The sequence below is a fragment of the Artibeus jamaicensis genome, unplaced genomic scaffold (assembly GCF_021234435.1).
Source record: "Artibeus jamaicensis isolate MK-2021 breed Jamaican fruit bat unplaced genomic scaffold, CSHL_Jam_final contig_3176, whole genome shotgun sequence".
Classification (NCBI taxonomy): domain Eukaryota; kingdom Metazoa; phylum Chordata; class Mammalia; order Chiroptera; family Phyllostomidae; genus Artibeus; species Artibeus jamaicensis.
The window spans coordinates 7,874,790-7,890,555 of NW_026521740.1; the positions used below are offsets into that span (position 1 = coordinate 7,874,790).

General features: G+C 40.9%; 2 protein-coding genes across 5 annotated transcripts in view; one reads left to right on the top strand and one right to left on the bottom strand.

The window, feature by feature from the left end:
- PCMT1 (protein-L-isoaspartate (D-aspartate) O-methyltransferase) overlaps positions 1-943 on the top strand; it is a 49,715-nt gene extending 48,772 nt beyond the window's left edge. For all 3 annotated transcript variants that reach the window (XM_037156806.2, XM_053663460.1, XM_037156805.2), the window contains one exon: positions 153-943. Coding sequence is in view for 2 of the 3 variants with exons in the window: in XM_053663460.1 (XP_053519435.1) it covers positions 153-165 (13 nt within the window). In the remaining variant the exon portion in view is untranslated. The remainder of the gene's footprint in view (positions 1-152) is intronic.
- The window catches only part of LRP11 (LDL receptor related protein 11), a 49,463-nt gene that overhangs the window by 7,586 nt on the left and 26,111 nt on the right, over positions 1-15,766 (bottom strand). The window contains exons 6-7 of one of the 2 annotated variants that reach the window (XM_037156824.2): positions 13,120-13,212; positions 6,705-8,916 (exon numbers count right to left, since the gene is read on the bottom strand). In XM_037156824.2, the coding sequence (XP_037012719.2) occupies positions 8,762-8,916; positions 13,120-13,212 (248 nt within the window). In that variant the 3' untranslated portion in view covers positions 6,705-8,761. Of the gene's footprint in view, positions 1-6,704; positions 8,917-13,119; positions 13,213-15,766 lie in introns of those variants that run through there. The other variant, XM_053663459.1, reaches the window with a different exon arrangement.

Here is a 15,766-nt window from a genome sequence, read left to right on the forward strand (position 1 = left end):
TTTTTAAATAATATATTGCTTGGGGATTAGTGGGTTTTGTTTTTGTTTGTTTGTTTGTTTTTTATGGATTTAACCATTGTATCTAAACTATTAGAAAGCCAAGTCTTGCAGTATGTGACTCCTATTTACATATTTCTCTTTTCTTCCCCCAGGGACGAACTGTAAAAGCAACGTCAGCTTGACCAGTATATAATATTACAGTGGATTGCTCATCTCAGTCCTCAGAGCTTTTCAAAACCAACAGCATCACAGCTTGTTTTGGACTTTGTTACACTATTATTTTCAGCATGAAAATGTGTGGTTTTTATAGGGTTTTTAATTCTTCAAAGAGGCAGAAAAGCCGAATTGGTAGAGAAAGGATACAAAGTATACACTTGTTCTTTAATGTGCCCACTTTTACTTTAAAATATTAAATGGAAGGGTTCTGCACAATGGAAAACTTCGTTTATGAATTGATTTGGAGGAGAGGTTTTTCTTTTTCTAGACACTTAATTCTGTTCCAATGTTAATTTTTCAGATTGCTTTTATGTATAACACCCCATTCACCAGTTAAGATTCTTGATTTTTGGATGTCTGTTAGATGCTACTAAGAAAATAGAGATGAGCTTCCTTTTTAAAGCTTTTGATGTGGTGTCATAGAATAGCATGTTGTAGATACAATCAGCTGCTTTGTTACCTTAAAACTAAGCAATTGTAAATATTAAACTTCAAGAAGATGGAAGGTGATGTCCCTTAATGTTCAGCAGTTCAGATTGGACATAACTGATGTAGTTCTTCCTTTTTCTCTTTAAAAATTATAGGAGACTTGTAGCTCAGTATCGTTTCTTCTGTTCTAATTTGCTGCTGACAATGTATATGAATTTAACATGCTGCGTAAGCTGTGTCCTAGTTACTGAACAGTTTATGCAGTGCTGCTTTGCCAAATAAAGTTAAAACTAAAAGAGGCGTTGGTGGTGTTTGAATGCGAAGAAAGAACAGCATGTCCACCGGGTACAGAATGCTGACCAAGATCACAGCAAAAAAAAAATTGTTTCTCTCATGCTCTATCTTGTGAAATACGAGTAGGTTAATGGCATTGATTCAGCTGTACATTTGTAGAATGAAAGCAACTGTGTTTCTTGAAGATGAGAACGACACTTTATTTGCCTAACATGGGGCTTGTCTTCTTGTAGATGTGTGATAAATGCAGAATGACTGACTGAATGTCGGGGAAGGGCTGGCTTGAGGACGAATTTACCAAAACCCATCTCTCACCTGTAAAGGATTTGTTAATATAATGACTATAAATGTGTTTCTAAGAAGTCACATTTATAATGTGACTGGAATCTTCCTTAAATGTTGTGGTTATCTTCCTTTTATAGTGGGATCTCAGTGTTTCTCAGGGTTCTAGAACTCAAAGCAATATGAGCCCTGGAGGTAGCAGAACTAGCCCACCCAGCAAAGGCCTTTTGTCTGCTGAGAGCAAGTGCGTGTGGTTCCAGCAAGTGGATGCTTAGGGTGTGAGGCACCTTTCCCCCACCTCTTAACATCTTAAGCTTTGCTTCTTTAAAAATGGCTTTAAAAATTGTGCATACATCTTTTCACTGATGTGTCTTCTGGGGCCAGGTTTCAGACACAGGAAACTAGCCAGAGTTGGTGGCCAAACCATGTGAGTTTCAGTCCATCATTGGCTTCAGTTGGCTGTTGTTGGTGTTGCTTTTGGACCCGGGCCATGGACCCTTGTGTCCAGGACTCGGTGTCATTTGAGTTTGTTTCAAAGGTTGACTATTCTTTACAGCTTAAGATTAAATTAAATTGATTCTTAAACTTACCCACTAGTCTGTACCCGTCATAGCCATTATCAGCATTGCATTATATGTGAAACTCTGTTAAGGTGCCAGGATAGAAAAAGGGTTTTACTCTCAGTGAATTTACAGTTTCATTGAAAGGACAGTGTGTAAATCTGACAGGACAAAGTACCGCCTAATTGGTACGGACAAATACCATGCCAAGCATTGCTCTTGAACTTTACACTTTGGGGAATTAAAATGTTAAAATATTGAATAAATAGGAGTGGTTATTAAGGGTGCATATATAAATGGGTAGAGATGGGAATAATTTTAACTAGGTTCAACAGCTTTTCTCTTCATGACATTTGAGTTTATATATGTGTGCTGGTCAAAGACAGCAAATTTCTTTAATCTTTGCTATTCATACTTTCTTTTTTTAATTTTAATTTTATTGATTATGCCATTACAGTTGTTCTATTCATACTTTCTAAAATATTTTAGAATTTTATTTTTCCTTAATAACATGAAGGGCAAGAATTAAAATATTTTTACAAGTTCCAGTCTAGTGAGATCCTATTGAAACAAGGCCCTTTTTACAGATCTGATTTTATTCAAGGACTAATCTAGCTCTCTAGCTCTAAAGAACTAAAATTAAGAATTTGAGTTTCTAATGAGGGTTTCAACTCTTTCCCAACTAGTAACATTAGGGGAAAAAAGTGACATTTGAAGGAAAAAAAACCCACTGACACTGTCCATGCAAATATTTAAATTCCCATTGCCATAATTTAAAAAATTCATTGTCTAAAAAAAGTTGATTACACTTTTTAAATTGACTATCATGTACTTCTACTACAGCATCTTAAAAATTCAATATATTTGCCCTGGCTGGTGTGGCTTGGTAGATTGAGTGCCAGCCTGCAAACCTAAGGGTTGTTGGTTCGGTTCCCAGTCAGGGCACATGCCTGGACTGCAGGCCAGGTCCTCAGGTCGGGGCACATGAGAGGCAACCACACATTGATGTTTCTCTTCCTCTCTTTCTCCTTCCCTTCCCCTCTCTCTAAAAATAGTCTTTTTAAAAATTCAATATAGTTTAAAATGGAATAACTTTTTTTAATAACTTAAAACTCATGAATTTTTGGCAGACATTTTTGGCATCTGATTGTTGGCCAGGAAATAAGGCTCCCTAATATTTTTTCACTAGAGAGATGGGTGCTTCTAGTTTTCAGCTAAATGTTAACAAATTTCTAGTAACTTGGTATAGCAGTAAAAGAACTCATGTCTTTTGAGAAACCATGTTTTCATAACTGTGGCCTTGTAATATAGTTTCATATTAGGTGGTATGATTCCTTGGACTTTGTTCTTTTTCAAGATTGCTGTTGCTATGCAAATCTTTTGTGTTCCCATACAAATTTTTGGATTTGTTCTAGTTCTGTGAAAAATACCATTGGTATCTTGATAGGAATTGTGTTGAATATATAAATTGCCTTGGACGGTTTAATGATATTAATCCTCTTTATCCATGAGCATGGTATATGCTTCCATTTATTAGTATCTTCTTCAATTTCTTTCTTCAAGGTCTTATAATTTTTCAAGTACAGGTCTTTTATCTCATTGGTTAAATTTATTCTTAGGTATTTGTTTTGTTTTTTGGTGCAGTTGTAAGTGGGATTGTTTTCTTAGTTTCCCTTTGCTATAGTTAATTTTAGGTATATGATAATGCAATTGGTTTCTGTGTTTGTTTTGTATCCTGCTACTTTACTGAATTCATTTATCAGTTCTAGTAGCTTGTTGGTGGAAATTAGGATTCTCTGTGTACAGTATCATGTCTTTAGATAATGAGTTTCACTTCTTTCTTTCTGATTTAGATACCTTTTATTTTCTTTTTCTCTGATTGCTGAGGCTAAGACGTCCTGTACTATGTGGAGTAGGTGTGGTGAAAGCAGACATCCCATCTTGTTCCTGATCTTCAGGGAAACATGTTTTTCCCTGTTGAGTATGATATCTGTGGACTTGTTATATGTAGCTTTATTATGTTGAGATATGTTCCCCCTGTTCCCACTTTGCTAAGAGTTTTTATCATAAATGGGTGCTGGATTTTGTCAAATGTTTTTCTGCATCTATTGATATGGTCATATGATTGTTATTCTTCCTTTTGTTTATGCAGTGTGCCACATTAGTTGATTTGCAGATGTTCAGCCATCCTTGCACCCTAGAAATAAATCCCACTTGATCATGGTGTGTAATCTTTTTAATGTATTGCTGAATTTGGTTTGTTAGTGTTTTGTTGAGGATTTTTGCATATATGTACATTAGGGATATTGGCGTATAATTTTCTTTCTTTGTAATGTCTTTACCTGGTTTTGCAGTCAGGATACTATCCTCATAAAATGAGCTTGAGAGTCTTCCCTCCTCTTGCAACTGGAGGATAGGTATTAGTTCTTTTAACATCTGGTAAAATTCACCTGTGAAGCCATTCAGTCATTGACTTTTGTTTATTAGGAGTGTTTTGGGTATTGCTTCAATTTCGTTGTTTGTAATTGGTCTGTTCAGATTTTCTGTTTTCTCTTGATTCAATCTTGGGAGCTTATATTTTCTAGGATTTTATTTATACTTTTTTTTCTTGATGAGTTTGATTAAAGGTTTATTGCTCTTAAGTTTATCTTCTCAAAGAAGTAGATCTTGGTTTCATTGGTCTTCTCTGTTGGTTTTTTAGATTCTTATTTATTTCTGCTGTGATCTTTAGTATTTTCTTCCTTCTACTCACTTTGAACTTTATTGTTCTCTTTCTAGTTCCTTTAGGTGTAGACTGTTAATTTGAGATTTTCTTTCTTTTTTTTAGCTATTATTATTATTTTTTTAACATTTTTTATTGATTATGCCATTACATTTGTTCTATTCCCCCCATTCCCCTCCACCCTGCATACCCCTCCCCCACCATTCCCCCCTTTAGTTCATGAACACGTGTCTCAAGTTCTTTAGATTCTGTATTTCCCCTACTATTCTTGCCCTCCCCCCTATCTATTTTCTATCTACTGTCTATGCTACTTATTTTCTGTACCTTCTCCCCCCTTCTCCTTTTCCCACTCCCCTGTTGCTAATCCTCCACGTGATCTTCATTTCTATGGTTCACTCCTGATCTAGCTGTCCTCTTAATTTGCTTTTGTTTTAGGTGTGGTTGTTGATAACTGTGAGTTTGCTGTCCTTTCTTTGTTTCTTGAGGCAGGCCAGTATTGCTATGGATTTCTCTCAGGACTACTTTCAAGATTGGTGGTGGTTGTGTTATTTTCATTTGTCTCAAGTTATATCTGGATTACTTCCTTGGTCTTATTGTTACCCATTCACTGTTTAGGAGCATGTTATTTAGACTCCTTAGGTTTGGGTGTTCATTTTTTTCTTGTACTTGATTTCTAGCTTCATACTGATGTAGTCAGAGAAGATGCTTGAAATTATTTCAGTCTTAAATGTATGGAGGCTTGTTTTATGGCCTAACATATGGTCTGACCTGGAAAATGTTCCATGTGGACTTGAAAAAAAATGTATTTCCTGTAGTTTGGGGGTATAATCCTCTGAAAATATCAAATCCACCTGATGTAACGTGTCATTTAAACATGGTGGTTTGATGATTATTTTTGGAGAGAGGACATTTTTTTTAAGTCAATATACTCAACACAATTTTAAGCTTTTTGGTAAAAGTTAAAATACTTTTTGTATTCATATTTGTTTTGAGAAGTTTCCTAAGTTGTGAAATGACTATAAAAATATACTTAAGCCGAGTGATATTTTAAGTTGATACATTTCCATTTTATAGTGTGGTGGCATACAAGGTTCAAAACATGTGTTTGGAGAATTAAAGTAAGTAGCAAGGAAGACACAGTTAGATCTAAATAAAGCAAATGTAGGAGAAGGTTCAATTCTGGTCATTCAATCCATTCCTGAACATATTTAAGCTTTAGGGTGTCTAACCTTATTTTTTCCTTGATGGTTTCTTATTTAGCCAAAGAATCTGTAAGTGTTTGCTATTAAAATCGCTATACCAGGAAAATGCATTCATCTTTAGAATACCAGAATCAAGTAGGGCCAAAGAGCTGGGAAATGGGGCCAGTACCAAGAATTGGTCAGCAACACAGTTCTGGAAAAGCCAGCAAGATGAGAACATTTGTGAACAGCAAACTGGAAACTAAGCTTTTCCCTTTTTAATTAGGCTTAGGCAGCTTTTTGTTAGAAATTCTCATTCAATTTTAATGCCAACAATGGTAGAAAACCTAGAGTCCAGAAAACAATTGGAATAATTCTGATGGTGAAGTAGCATAATCTCAAAAGAAGCAAAAACCAAAACAACAACCTGTTCAGGGACAATATAATTTAATAGTGACCCCAAATTACAGAATCTCAGGCTCAGATGCTTATGTGGCAGACACATCATCAGTATGTGAGGAAGACAGGACACGTGAGGAAGAGGATGGGGCCCGTGTTCTGGGGTACACTGCACCGCAGTACCTGTTTATACAGGTGAGACCCAGGTAATTCATTGACAAGCCCTGCCTTGAATAGCGAAACCGAGGCACAAGTCAAAACAGGCACTTCTCTGTTCAAGTCACGGGAACACAGGGTAAAGTGAACGTGAGCAGCCACCAGTGACTGAAAGCAGGTGTGGGCTGGTGTGAAAGGGAATGGTGGAGCATATCACATATTTTGAAAGTCAGTAGGAAAAAGGTGAAAGAATTATGTTACTTCCTACAGAAGAGAACATATTTGAAACTCGGGTGACTTGAAACATTAAAATGCTTGTGAGGACACAGGTGGTAGTTATAGTCTGTACTAAGGGTTGAAGGGAAAAAGTTCTGCATTTTCAGAAAGATGGTTTTAGTGAGCCTTTTCTCAGGAAAAGATGTGACACAGGAGGGCATGGTGGAGAGACAAACTGTGGACAACCCGGCCTTTAAAATTATTTTTAATTGTCTTAGTTGCAGAACTCCTTCGATCACATAATCAACAGGTAAGTTGACTTCAAAAAGTCCCATCAGTCCATCTGACAATGTATTTTGAAGATCTCAATTCTGCTTTTCTAATTCTTCATTTCCTTCTTTGTAAAATATAGTTGGCATGACTGAATCCAGGCAGATAGTACCGCTCAGTAAGTATTGGCAACTCATGGTTATATTAAAAAGTTGTAAAGACTTAAGAATAAAATACGGTTTATTTGGACTATTGTACATGGGACATCTTACGTATTTCAACACGATAGCAATACTAAATTGTGTTTAATTTCTTCATTGTAAAAGATGTGCTGAAAGACACACCTCGGCAGTTTTTACTTTATTGGGTGCGGCTGTCGAACACAAAGGGCACAGTTCTCAAAGGAAGGACCAACATCTGGATGCGGCGGCACTGCCACTTCCCTGAACTGCCCTGAAGGAGAAATTTGAGTCTTTGCTCAATTCTAGACTTCCAACAAAATGCTTGAATGTTTTAGGAAATAAAAATAATTTATCTGTTTTTCTAGAACTAACTTTCTATTTGTTAATATATTTGGTTACATTTCCAACCCAAATTAATTTTTCTGCTAAAGGAACAACCGATCTGAGGTTCAGTCTGAAAATAATGTCTTCTGGAGTATTTTCAAGAATCTTAAAAGATCTGCCACTTAAGGTACAAGCGAACCAACCCTGTGTTGTGTAACTGGGAACAGCGTGTGGCTGCAGGCAGGCGTCACTTTATCATCCACTCAGAAGAGAATTTCTAGAAAATGTATCATTCTGGTATTAGGGGATTATGGAAACAATTTGCCTTTGAAATCCTACAAATTAAAAGAAACAGATGCTAAGCTAGATGCCAGTTTTCTGTAAAGATGAATTTGTGCAAAACTGCTTTATGCTCTGAGAATAGATAAGCCTGGCATTAGCCAATTGCACGTTATAATATTTTATAGCATTATGTAAATGATGGGAAAAATAGCTGATTCCACTGGATGAAAGAACTCGCTGATACGTACAGCCACAGCATTTTTACAAAAGCGGCACCCAGAAATCCACTCAATGTTCTGCTTTTTGACTTAAATGCATTTTCCTCTCCCAGGACACAGACCACTGGTGAAAGCTGGTGCCTGTGAAAAAGCTGCTGTGTTCTGGACCATCAGGCAGTGTGGACCGTCAGGCAGTGTGGAGTAGGTTCATAAAGCACTAACAGTCTCTGCTCACTCTTTCCTCGGCTAAGTTCCTATTAAAATTACTGACCTGCCAGCTTCTCTGCTCCACCTTGATCACTCCACCTGTATCACTTCATGACCACGTTAGAGCTACTTGTAATTCAGTCTGAGCTTTTTCTCCCAAAGGTCATCCTAAGGAGGCAGCCGCCCACACAATGTGTCGGAGGTGCTGGGAAGCACATTCGTTCACCTTCCAAGAGTCATCACTGACCTGTGCATGAGGTTCATAATTTCGATATTCCTGCTAGAGGTAACATCTCACGGAAGGAATAAACTCCCTGGAGATCCATTCTCAGAAACAGGTTTTGAAGGGGAGAAGAGAAAGGAGAGCTACGGAAGCCTGAAGTGAGGACTTGCAGGGCCACAGAACAAGGGGGAGCCGGGGGCGAGGGGCTCAGGGTGGCCAGGGTCCATGGCTGGCTTCTAACAAGTAAAGGGTTATTAACACTGCCATTCTAAGGACACCCCTTGAGATACTAAATTTTCTGCCATGGGTAAGTACAAATTGCTCTTTTCCGGGACAGCTTATGTAAATTAGAATTCGATTTGTAAAAGTCTTCAACTTAATGGACGACTCTATATTTAAATAGTTCACATACTTCCCAAGGAAAATCTTTCTACGATAAATAAGAGCATAGGTTTGGGGCTGGTAGAATCTTCTGGGTTTTCTGTACCTTCCTTAGCCCAGTTAAAAACAAGTTCTAAATATCCAAAACCCAACATATATATATATCTCAGTTACAAGTGAAACATGTCCTTGCCCCAGCTGCTGAAGCCGCCGCACTCATCAGAGATACATCCCGTTGATGAGGTAGTCGGATTCCTCAGATGTAATGGGCCGAGCTTTTTTAAGTTTCTGTTTCACCAGGCGCAGCCGGCAAGCGACCACGAGAAGCAGCAACACAGTGATGGCCAAACCCAGGGTCAGGGGCAGCACCGCACCTGTGAACAGGTGGGAGGGAAGGGGCAGGTGATTAAGAACAGTAACAGCGGCAGTTTGCCATTGATAAGCATTCTGTATGCTCTATGTCATTTAATCTGAAGAACTTGCCTAAGGAGATACCCATATTACCACCATCTTGCAGATTAACTGAGGTGCCGAGAGATTAAGTAGCACGTAGCTAGTAAATGGCGGGCCTAGGTCTCAAACCCTGACCTTTTAAAATCACATTCTCCACCAGGTTCCTACAGAATTTACAGATGGCGTCCACGAGTACACATGTTGCAGTCAGGTCGCCCTTATATCCCCTGTGACAGACGTCCTGTAAATAGCTGTGAAGTTGGGAAACTTTTTCATTGTAGTGAAAGGTTACACTCATCATAGGTTACACATGACCATTGTCTCTTAAAGTAAATGTGGACTAACTCCTGATTTATTGTTCTAGTTAGTGCTTTAACATAATATTTCCTTTTCTAAATTCAGGAAACCTACTCCCAGCCAGTAGATCATGTTAGTTGAAAACTAACTTCAAAACGTGCTGGTGTAATTTGGGCTTTGGGCAGTCGAGGAGGGGAAAACAGTTCCCCTTCGCAGGGACCTCCTGTGGGGTTGCTATGCACGCCCAGACTAGGAGTGGCCTTCAGAGGCTTGCAGGGGTCTGCAAGGAACAGGGTAGACCCTGGTCTAACTTAAGAAAAAATCTGACAAATTTGATAAGTTACATTTTTTTAATCCTCACCTGAGGACATATTCACTGATTTTGAGAGAGGGAGAGGAAGACTGATGTGAGAAACATTGATCGGCTGTCTCCCCTACGTGGCCGACCCGGCTGCGGTTGCGGTTGAATCCGCAACCTTCTGGTGCACAGGGTGATGCTCCAACCAACTGAGCCACCACCTGGCCAGGGTGATTGATATATTTCACAAATTAAGGGTCTACAGCCTGCTACTTTGATAAAATTATATATTGCAATATAATTGTGAAGCAATATTTATCATGTTATATTATTATACACAATATTATTTATATTCATTACACTGTGCATTAGGTCCCTATGGCTTATTTACCAGCTAAATCAGAGACAGAAAGACCATTATTAAATGATATCACTTACATGTGGAATCTAAAAAAGTCAAACCTGTAAAACACCAGATCAGTCTTACCAAGTACAGGAGGCTCTATTTTTAGTCTGACATACTGTGTAGTCAGCCAGTCTTGCAGATGAGACAGTAAGAGCTATTTTTAGCTGCAAGGGTCTTGCCAACTGGTGGGACTGGAGGAGCCAAAGTCTCCAATGCATAAGCCTATTGTGTAACATTTTCTCTCATTCATTTACTCATTCCTTCTGCATTAATGAGCAGCCTGGCCCTGGGCTAAGTGCCGGTGATCACAGAATAAGCAGATGCTAGAGAGGGCCTGCACTGCCCTCACGCCCTATCACCACAGCCCTTCGGTGCTCACGAGGTGCAGGTGCAAGAGGTGTGGTCTACGCATCTGGTTCACTGGGTTTTGCTCGAGTGATCTGGATGTAATGGAAGTTTATGGGTGGTTTATTTTTTGACATTCTCAAATTGAGGTCCAGGTGGAATTTCTAACAGAAATTAGGCTCATGGGTTATTTGGGCCTACGTATGTGGGAGCCTTTAGCATCCAGGTGGTTACTGCAGTCACAGAGGTGGTGAGATCGCCAGGGAGAAAGGAAGACAGGCCAGGGACAAGGTCCTGAGGAACAGCATTTAAGAAGGCAGGAAAAAGGAGAGAAATAAGGAGAAGAAGGTCAGAGGAATGGTAGGGCAACCAAGAGAGAAAGGAGTCTTGGAAGCAAGAATAGTCTCTTGGAAGAGATTATTTCAAGACAAAAGGGCTCAGCTGAATGAGATGCCAAGGAGAGGTCAGGTGAGGTGAAGCCTGGGGAGGCCACTAGACTTGGCAACTGGAAGTTCATTTGCAGGGAGATCAAAGGCTGAGGGACACCAGTGTAGGGAGAGATCTGATTGTGTCTGCAGCTGTTGGGGGGGATGAGCCAGTAAAGAAACAGACTGAAAACACAGGACTGTTACTAAATGATGGAGCAGTGTACCGGAGAGGATGTGGGGCTGCATCAAGGTTGGGGGAGAGGCTGACCTTTGGAGAGGGGACGTCTGTTCCTTTAGTCCTGGGGGACAGGAAAGAGGGTGGGTGCAAACAGACAAGGGTTTACGTTTGGGGGCAGGTCACTGAGGAATTTCACTCCCCATAGCTTGACTTTTGGGTTGTAAACTGGTTCCAGGTAGAGTGGCCTCCCATTCAAGACAAGAAGCCCTGGGGCCGAGTACATACCAACAGCATTTCAACTGCTGGTGTATTTGTACAGTCCCAGGTAAAGTCCCCAAGAAGATGCCATCTGGTAGTGTCTGGACACAGGAAGAGGGGACATGGAAGATGCGTACTGACTGCTGGGTGTCAAACAGAGTTCTGGGTGAGGCTGGGATTCCCACAGAGAACTGTGAAAGGTAAAGATCTGTGACAGACCAACAGTCTAGAACCGGACTCTAGAGCTGGCTCAGACGGCCCCCACACACCAGGCCCTCCGGAGGACTCGGGAATCTCTGCAGAATTTCTCCAGGCCCACACTCTGGGCTTTGGCTGTAGAGTCCCAAATGGCCACCCAGAGCAAGGCAGTTCTGAAATGGCTGAGGGCCATAAGGGTGTCCGTTCCCCCCCGCATCTTCCTGTACTAGCCGCGTGGGGATGGGACAAAGGACAAACCTGGGTCACCCCCTGCTTGCCCGGGGCAGGAAAATGGTGCAAATGCCCTTCTGCGCGTGTGTGACTTACTTAAGGATGAACACTGGTGTTTAGGCTTCAGGGTAACCATACAACAGACAGACATACAACAGGGGCTTTTCTGAACTGGCAAATCTAGTTCCCATTTAATGCTTTGCTGACAAAGAAAATGAAATCTCCCACAAAGTACTTGCTAGAACACTAAAATTATTCTTGACTTTTGAGTACTCCTCCATGTTTTTAGTTTGGGTAATGTGAGATTTAAAATTTTCTAACCCCTTTAAAACCACATCATGACAGTTTTCTCAGAAACAACCAACTGGACGAACTGGGTAATCTGTTCACGTGACCGGGATGCCTTGGGACAAGGGAAGTCCAGCAGGACAGCAGACCAGGCAGCATCCAGGGGTTTGATTTCTGGGACATTTTCCTGTCTATTGCTTGAAATTAGTTGTCCAGATATTACAAAGAACACCAAAGGAGAAAGGTTTTCTCAGTTTAGATCTATAACTCAAGAATCACTTTGTTCCCTAAAGGTTTTAACTAATTAGTTTGTGGGATTTAGGACTAAAACCTGACTTTCCACAGGATTATGTAGAGTGTTTTCTTTCTCGTTAACCAAAATTATGGAATTAGGATACCTTTCTTCCACTTACTAGATATCCCCTCCACCCCCGACAGTTTCCCTGCTCCTGCTGGCTTCCGTCTCTGCCACTAGAACACCGGGAGAGAACCAGGCACTCAGGCGCTTTACTCTGATAGTTCATTGCTGAGCCAAGCATTGTGCTAAATGCTTTTGATCCAGGGCCCCCTTATTCTCCCTAACAACCCTGTGGGACAGGTACCGTTATTACCTCCACCTCACTAAAGGGGAAGTTGGGATCCAGGCAGATGAGACAACCTGCCCAAGGTGAGAGTCTAGTGGTGCAGCAAGGATCTGAACTGCGGCACCAGATTTGAGAGCCCACGTTCTTTACCACGACGCCATGAAATGACTCTTCACAGATGTTGCACCTGGAAGGGACCACTAATAAAAGAGGAACGAAGTGACTAGTGTGAGGACCAAAGGTGAAGCTCGATGTAGGAGATGAGAATACAGTTCCTTTTCTTTTAAGCCCTCCAGAATCTATCCCTCCCTCTTATGATTTGCAAGCATTTATATCACCTCCTTTCTTAGTAGGTGGGAGAACACGTCATTGTGTGATAATCCTTGTGAGCTCTAAGAAACCAGTGTCCTTCATCTTCCATCAGCACCTCCAGCAAGCACTGTCCCTTCTGTTTTTGAAGGCTTCCCAAATCTATTCCCACTTAGAATACAGCTCTGACCCCTAGGTCACCGCTCGTCACGAACTGCTGAAACTTTACTAACTTACTCAACTAGGGGGTATGTGATTCTGCAACTCCTCATACCCCATGATGCCACTCCAGGTGCAGACTTACCCATTTCTGGGGCTGGGTGTTCTGCTCCTCCTCGGTTGCTCTTTGACTCAAAAATGTAATTTTCCTCTTTTCTGCTCTTCGAGGAACCGCTATCTGTGGAAAATGAGTAGAACACATACTGAAGGTACAGCAGAAATTTTAGGAAACAGACATGAAACTACAGCCATATTTATTTTTTTAAGATGGACTTAAAGAAAGGACTTAAAGGATAGCAAGTTTATGAACATTAAGATGCTCATCAGTTTGATATTTAAAGGGAGTATCAAACATAGGCCTATGTTTGATATCACCAACTAGATAACTAATGTGACGGATTCAGTAAAGCAGAGTGTGTGGCTAGTACAAAGCCACAGGCCCTGCCCCCGGCCCCCAGCCCAGAGAAGAAGGGAAGGAAAGCTAGGAAAGTCAAGGGTCGTTTCTGAACACAGTGGAAAGCAGAGAAGTGCAGAAAGTTTCCTTCATAAAAAAACGAACAGAGAGCATACACAAGGACCAGAGACAAGCTATTTCCCTTTCTCCCCTTGACCCTGCTCTGGTTTTTCTGCTCAGATGCAGAGGATCAGCACTCGCCCAGGTTCAGTAAGTGGGCCACACGGCCGGGTGTAAATCCACTGCTTTGTCACTCACACGGCACCAACAGAGTGTGCATGGCGCCCGCAACTGAAATAAGACTGTAAACCTACCATATGAATGTATTTGGTGATTTGTACCGAGAAATAAATATACATGAATTTACTAAGGATCACAAATCAACTGGATAATGGAAAATTAAGTCAATCCCATCAAAAGTACATGAGACTTGCTTCTCTGTACTCTTAGAAGCATTATTATACTTTTTCTCTCTGTCAGTGTGATAGAGGAAAAGCTGCCTCTCACTACTTTCTGTACTGCATCACGAGTATTAATATTGTCATCTCTTCAGCACGTCTGAAGTGAGGTAAGGCTTTCTATCCTCAGAACATGTCTGCAGGGGAAGGAGGCAGCAGAAAATTTAACGCGTCCAAATTTCTTGTGCTAGCTGATGATCCTTATAAAATTCAGGCATAGGTCAAGAACAGTAATGCAGTTTTTGATCTGTGCTATGCAGAGTATAACATACATCATTTCAGCTCACATGAACTTGGAAGCTGGGGCTTCTCGCCTGGTGGTCTTAGGGATGACAGAAGGGTGAGGGGAGACGGCTGCCCCTTGGTGAAACGAAAGTCATGTGCCATGAGGGCCCTTTCTAACGTTTTCAAAGATCTGTTCTTCCCACTTTCTTTACCCTGCATTTTCAAACATTACAGGTATAAACATTTTTTTATATGGATTGATTCGATGTTAGAGAGGGAGGAAGAGGGAAGAGAGAGAAAGAGAAAACATCAACTTGCTGCTGCATTCACCTACGCACTCACGGGCTGACACTTCCTTGCCCCCTGTTGACCCCAGGACCTCAGCGTATGGGGACAGTGCTCTAACCAATGGAGATGCCTGGCCAGGACCAAACATTGTGTTTTTGATGGACGTTTAATAACATAAAAATGCTCATAAGAAAAATAAAAGTTTGGCAAAAATAATATCCTAATTTTGTTAAAAGTAAATAAATGTGTGTGCCTATGTATATAAATCAAAATAACTAAAAGAAAATGCAACAAAACCTTTACAGTGAGTTTTACTAGATGATTTAAATTTTTTTCTGTAGTCTCCAAATTTTCTACAGTAAATACGTATCACCTTAATAATTAGGAAAAAACAATATATATTATAAGTAAGTGGATATCTAATCTCTCTGCATCTCTTACATCATTCCAACTCCATTCCTTACATCTTGATAGCACAAGTCGAAGCCTTGTGTTTCAGTGTCTGAGAATGCAAATATATTTCAAACTGGGTGGCAACTCCCACGCCTGGTGGTGGCAGCCTGGCGCGTTATTTTCAAAACGACTCTGAGGCTGAGTCCTCACTCCCCAGGACCCAGCACTGGGGTTGGAGAGGAGAGTGGGAAGCTAGGAAATCCCTTGGCAAGTGGAATGAAGGAGGCTGAGAAAAGTTAAACAAGGCCAAGCAATGAAGAGCCCACTAATAAATCACAAGGTCTTATCTTCCCTAACCAAGGACACTCAGGAGCAGGTGGTTGACACCTCTCCTCCCCAACAAGAGAGCAAGCAGCTTAGATCAACCTGCTCAGGGAGAGAGAGAGAACAGAGACCCAGATGGCACCAGTAGTGCCAGCCAAACCCCAGAACAGAAAAAGTCAGGAATAAACCATAGAAAATCCAATTAGATCCAGACAAATACAAGATAAAAGCAAAGCCATGAGAATGATCCCAGATTCCCCTATTCACTCATTTTAATACATCAGCATATGAGAGGACACACCCAGAAAGCTGCTGAATGCTCTGTTGAGACCCTCCCCTGAGACTTCCCCTAAAACTCCTCCCTTCAGAAAACAGGTAAAAACCCTTTTTTAAAGGAAACAGACCCAGTCCCTGCTCCTTGAGCACACCCACACCCCTCCCCCAGCCTCTTCTCAGGCATTTACTTTTGCTTGCTTTCCCCTAAGCTCTAAGGGTCCCCACAAGACTCGCAACTAGGGAGCAGTAGGCAGTGGCAGCTTGTCCCAGGTTCACCCCTGAGCCTATCTGAGCCTCTGTAACTTTCCTGAGTC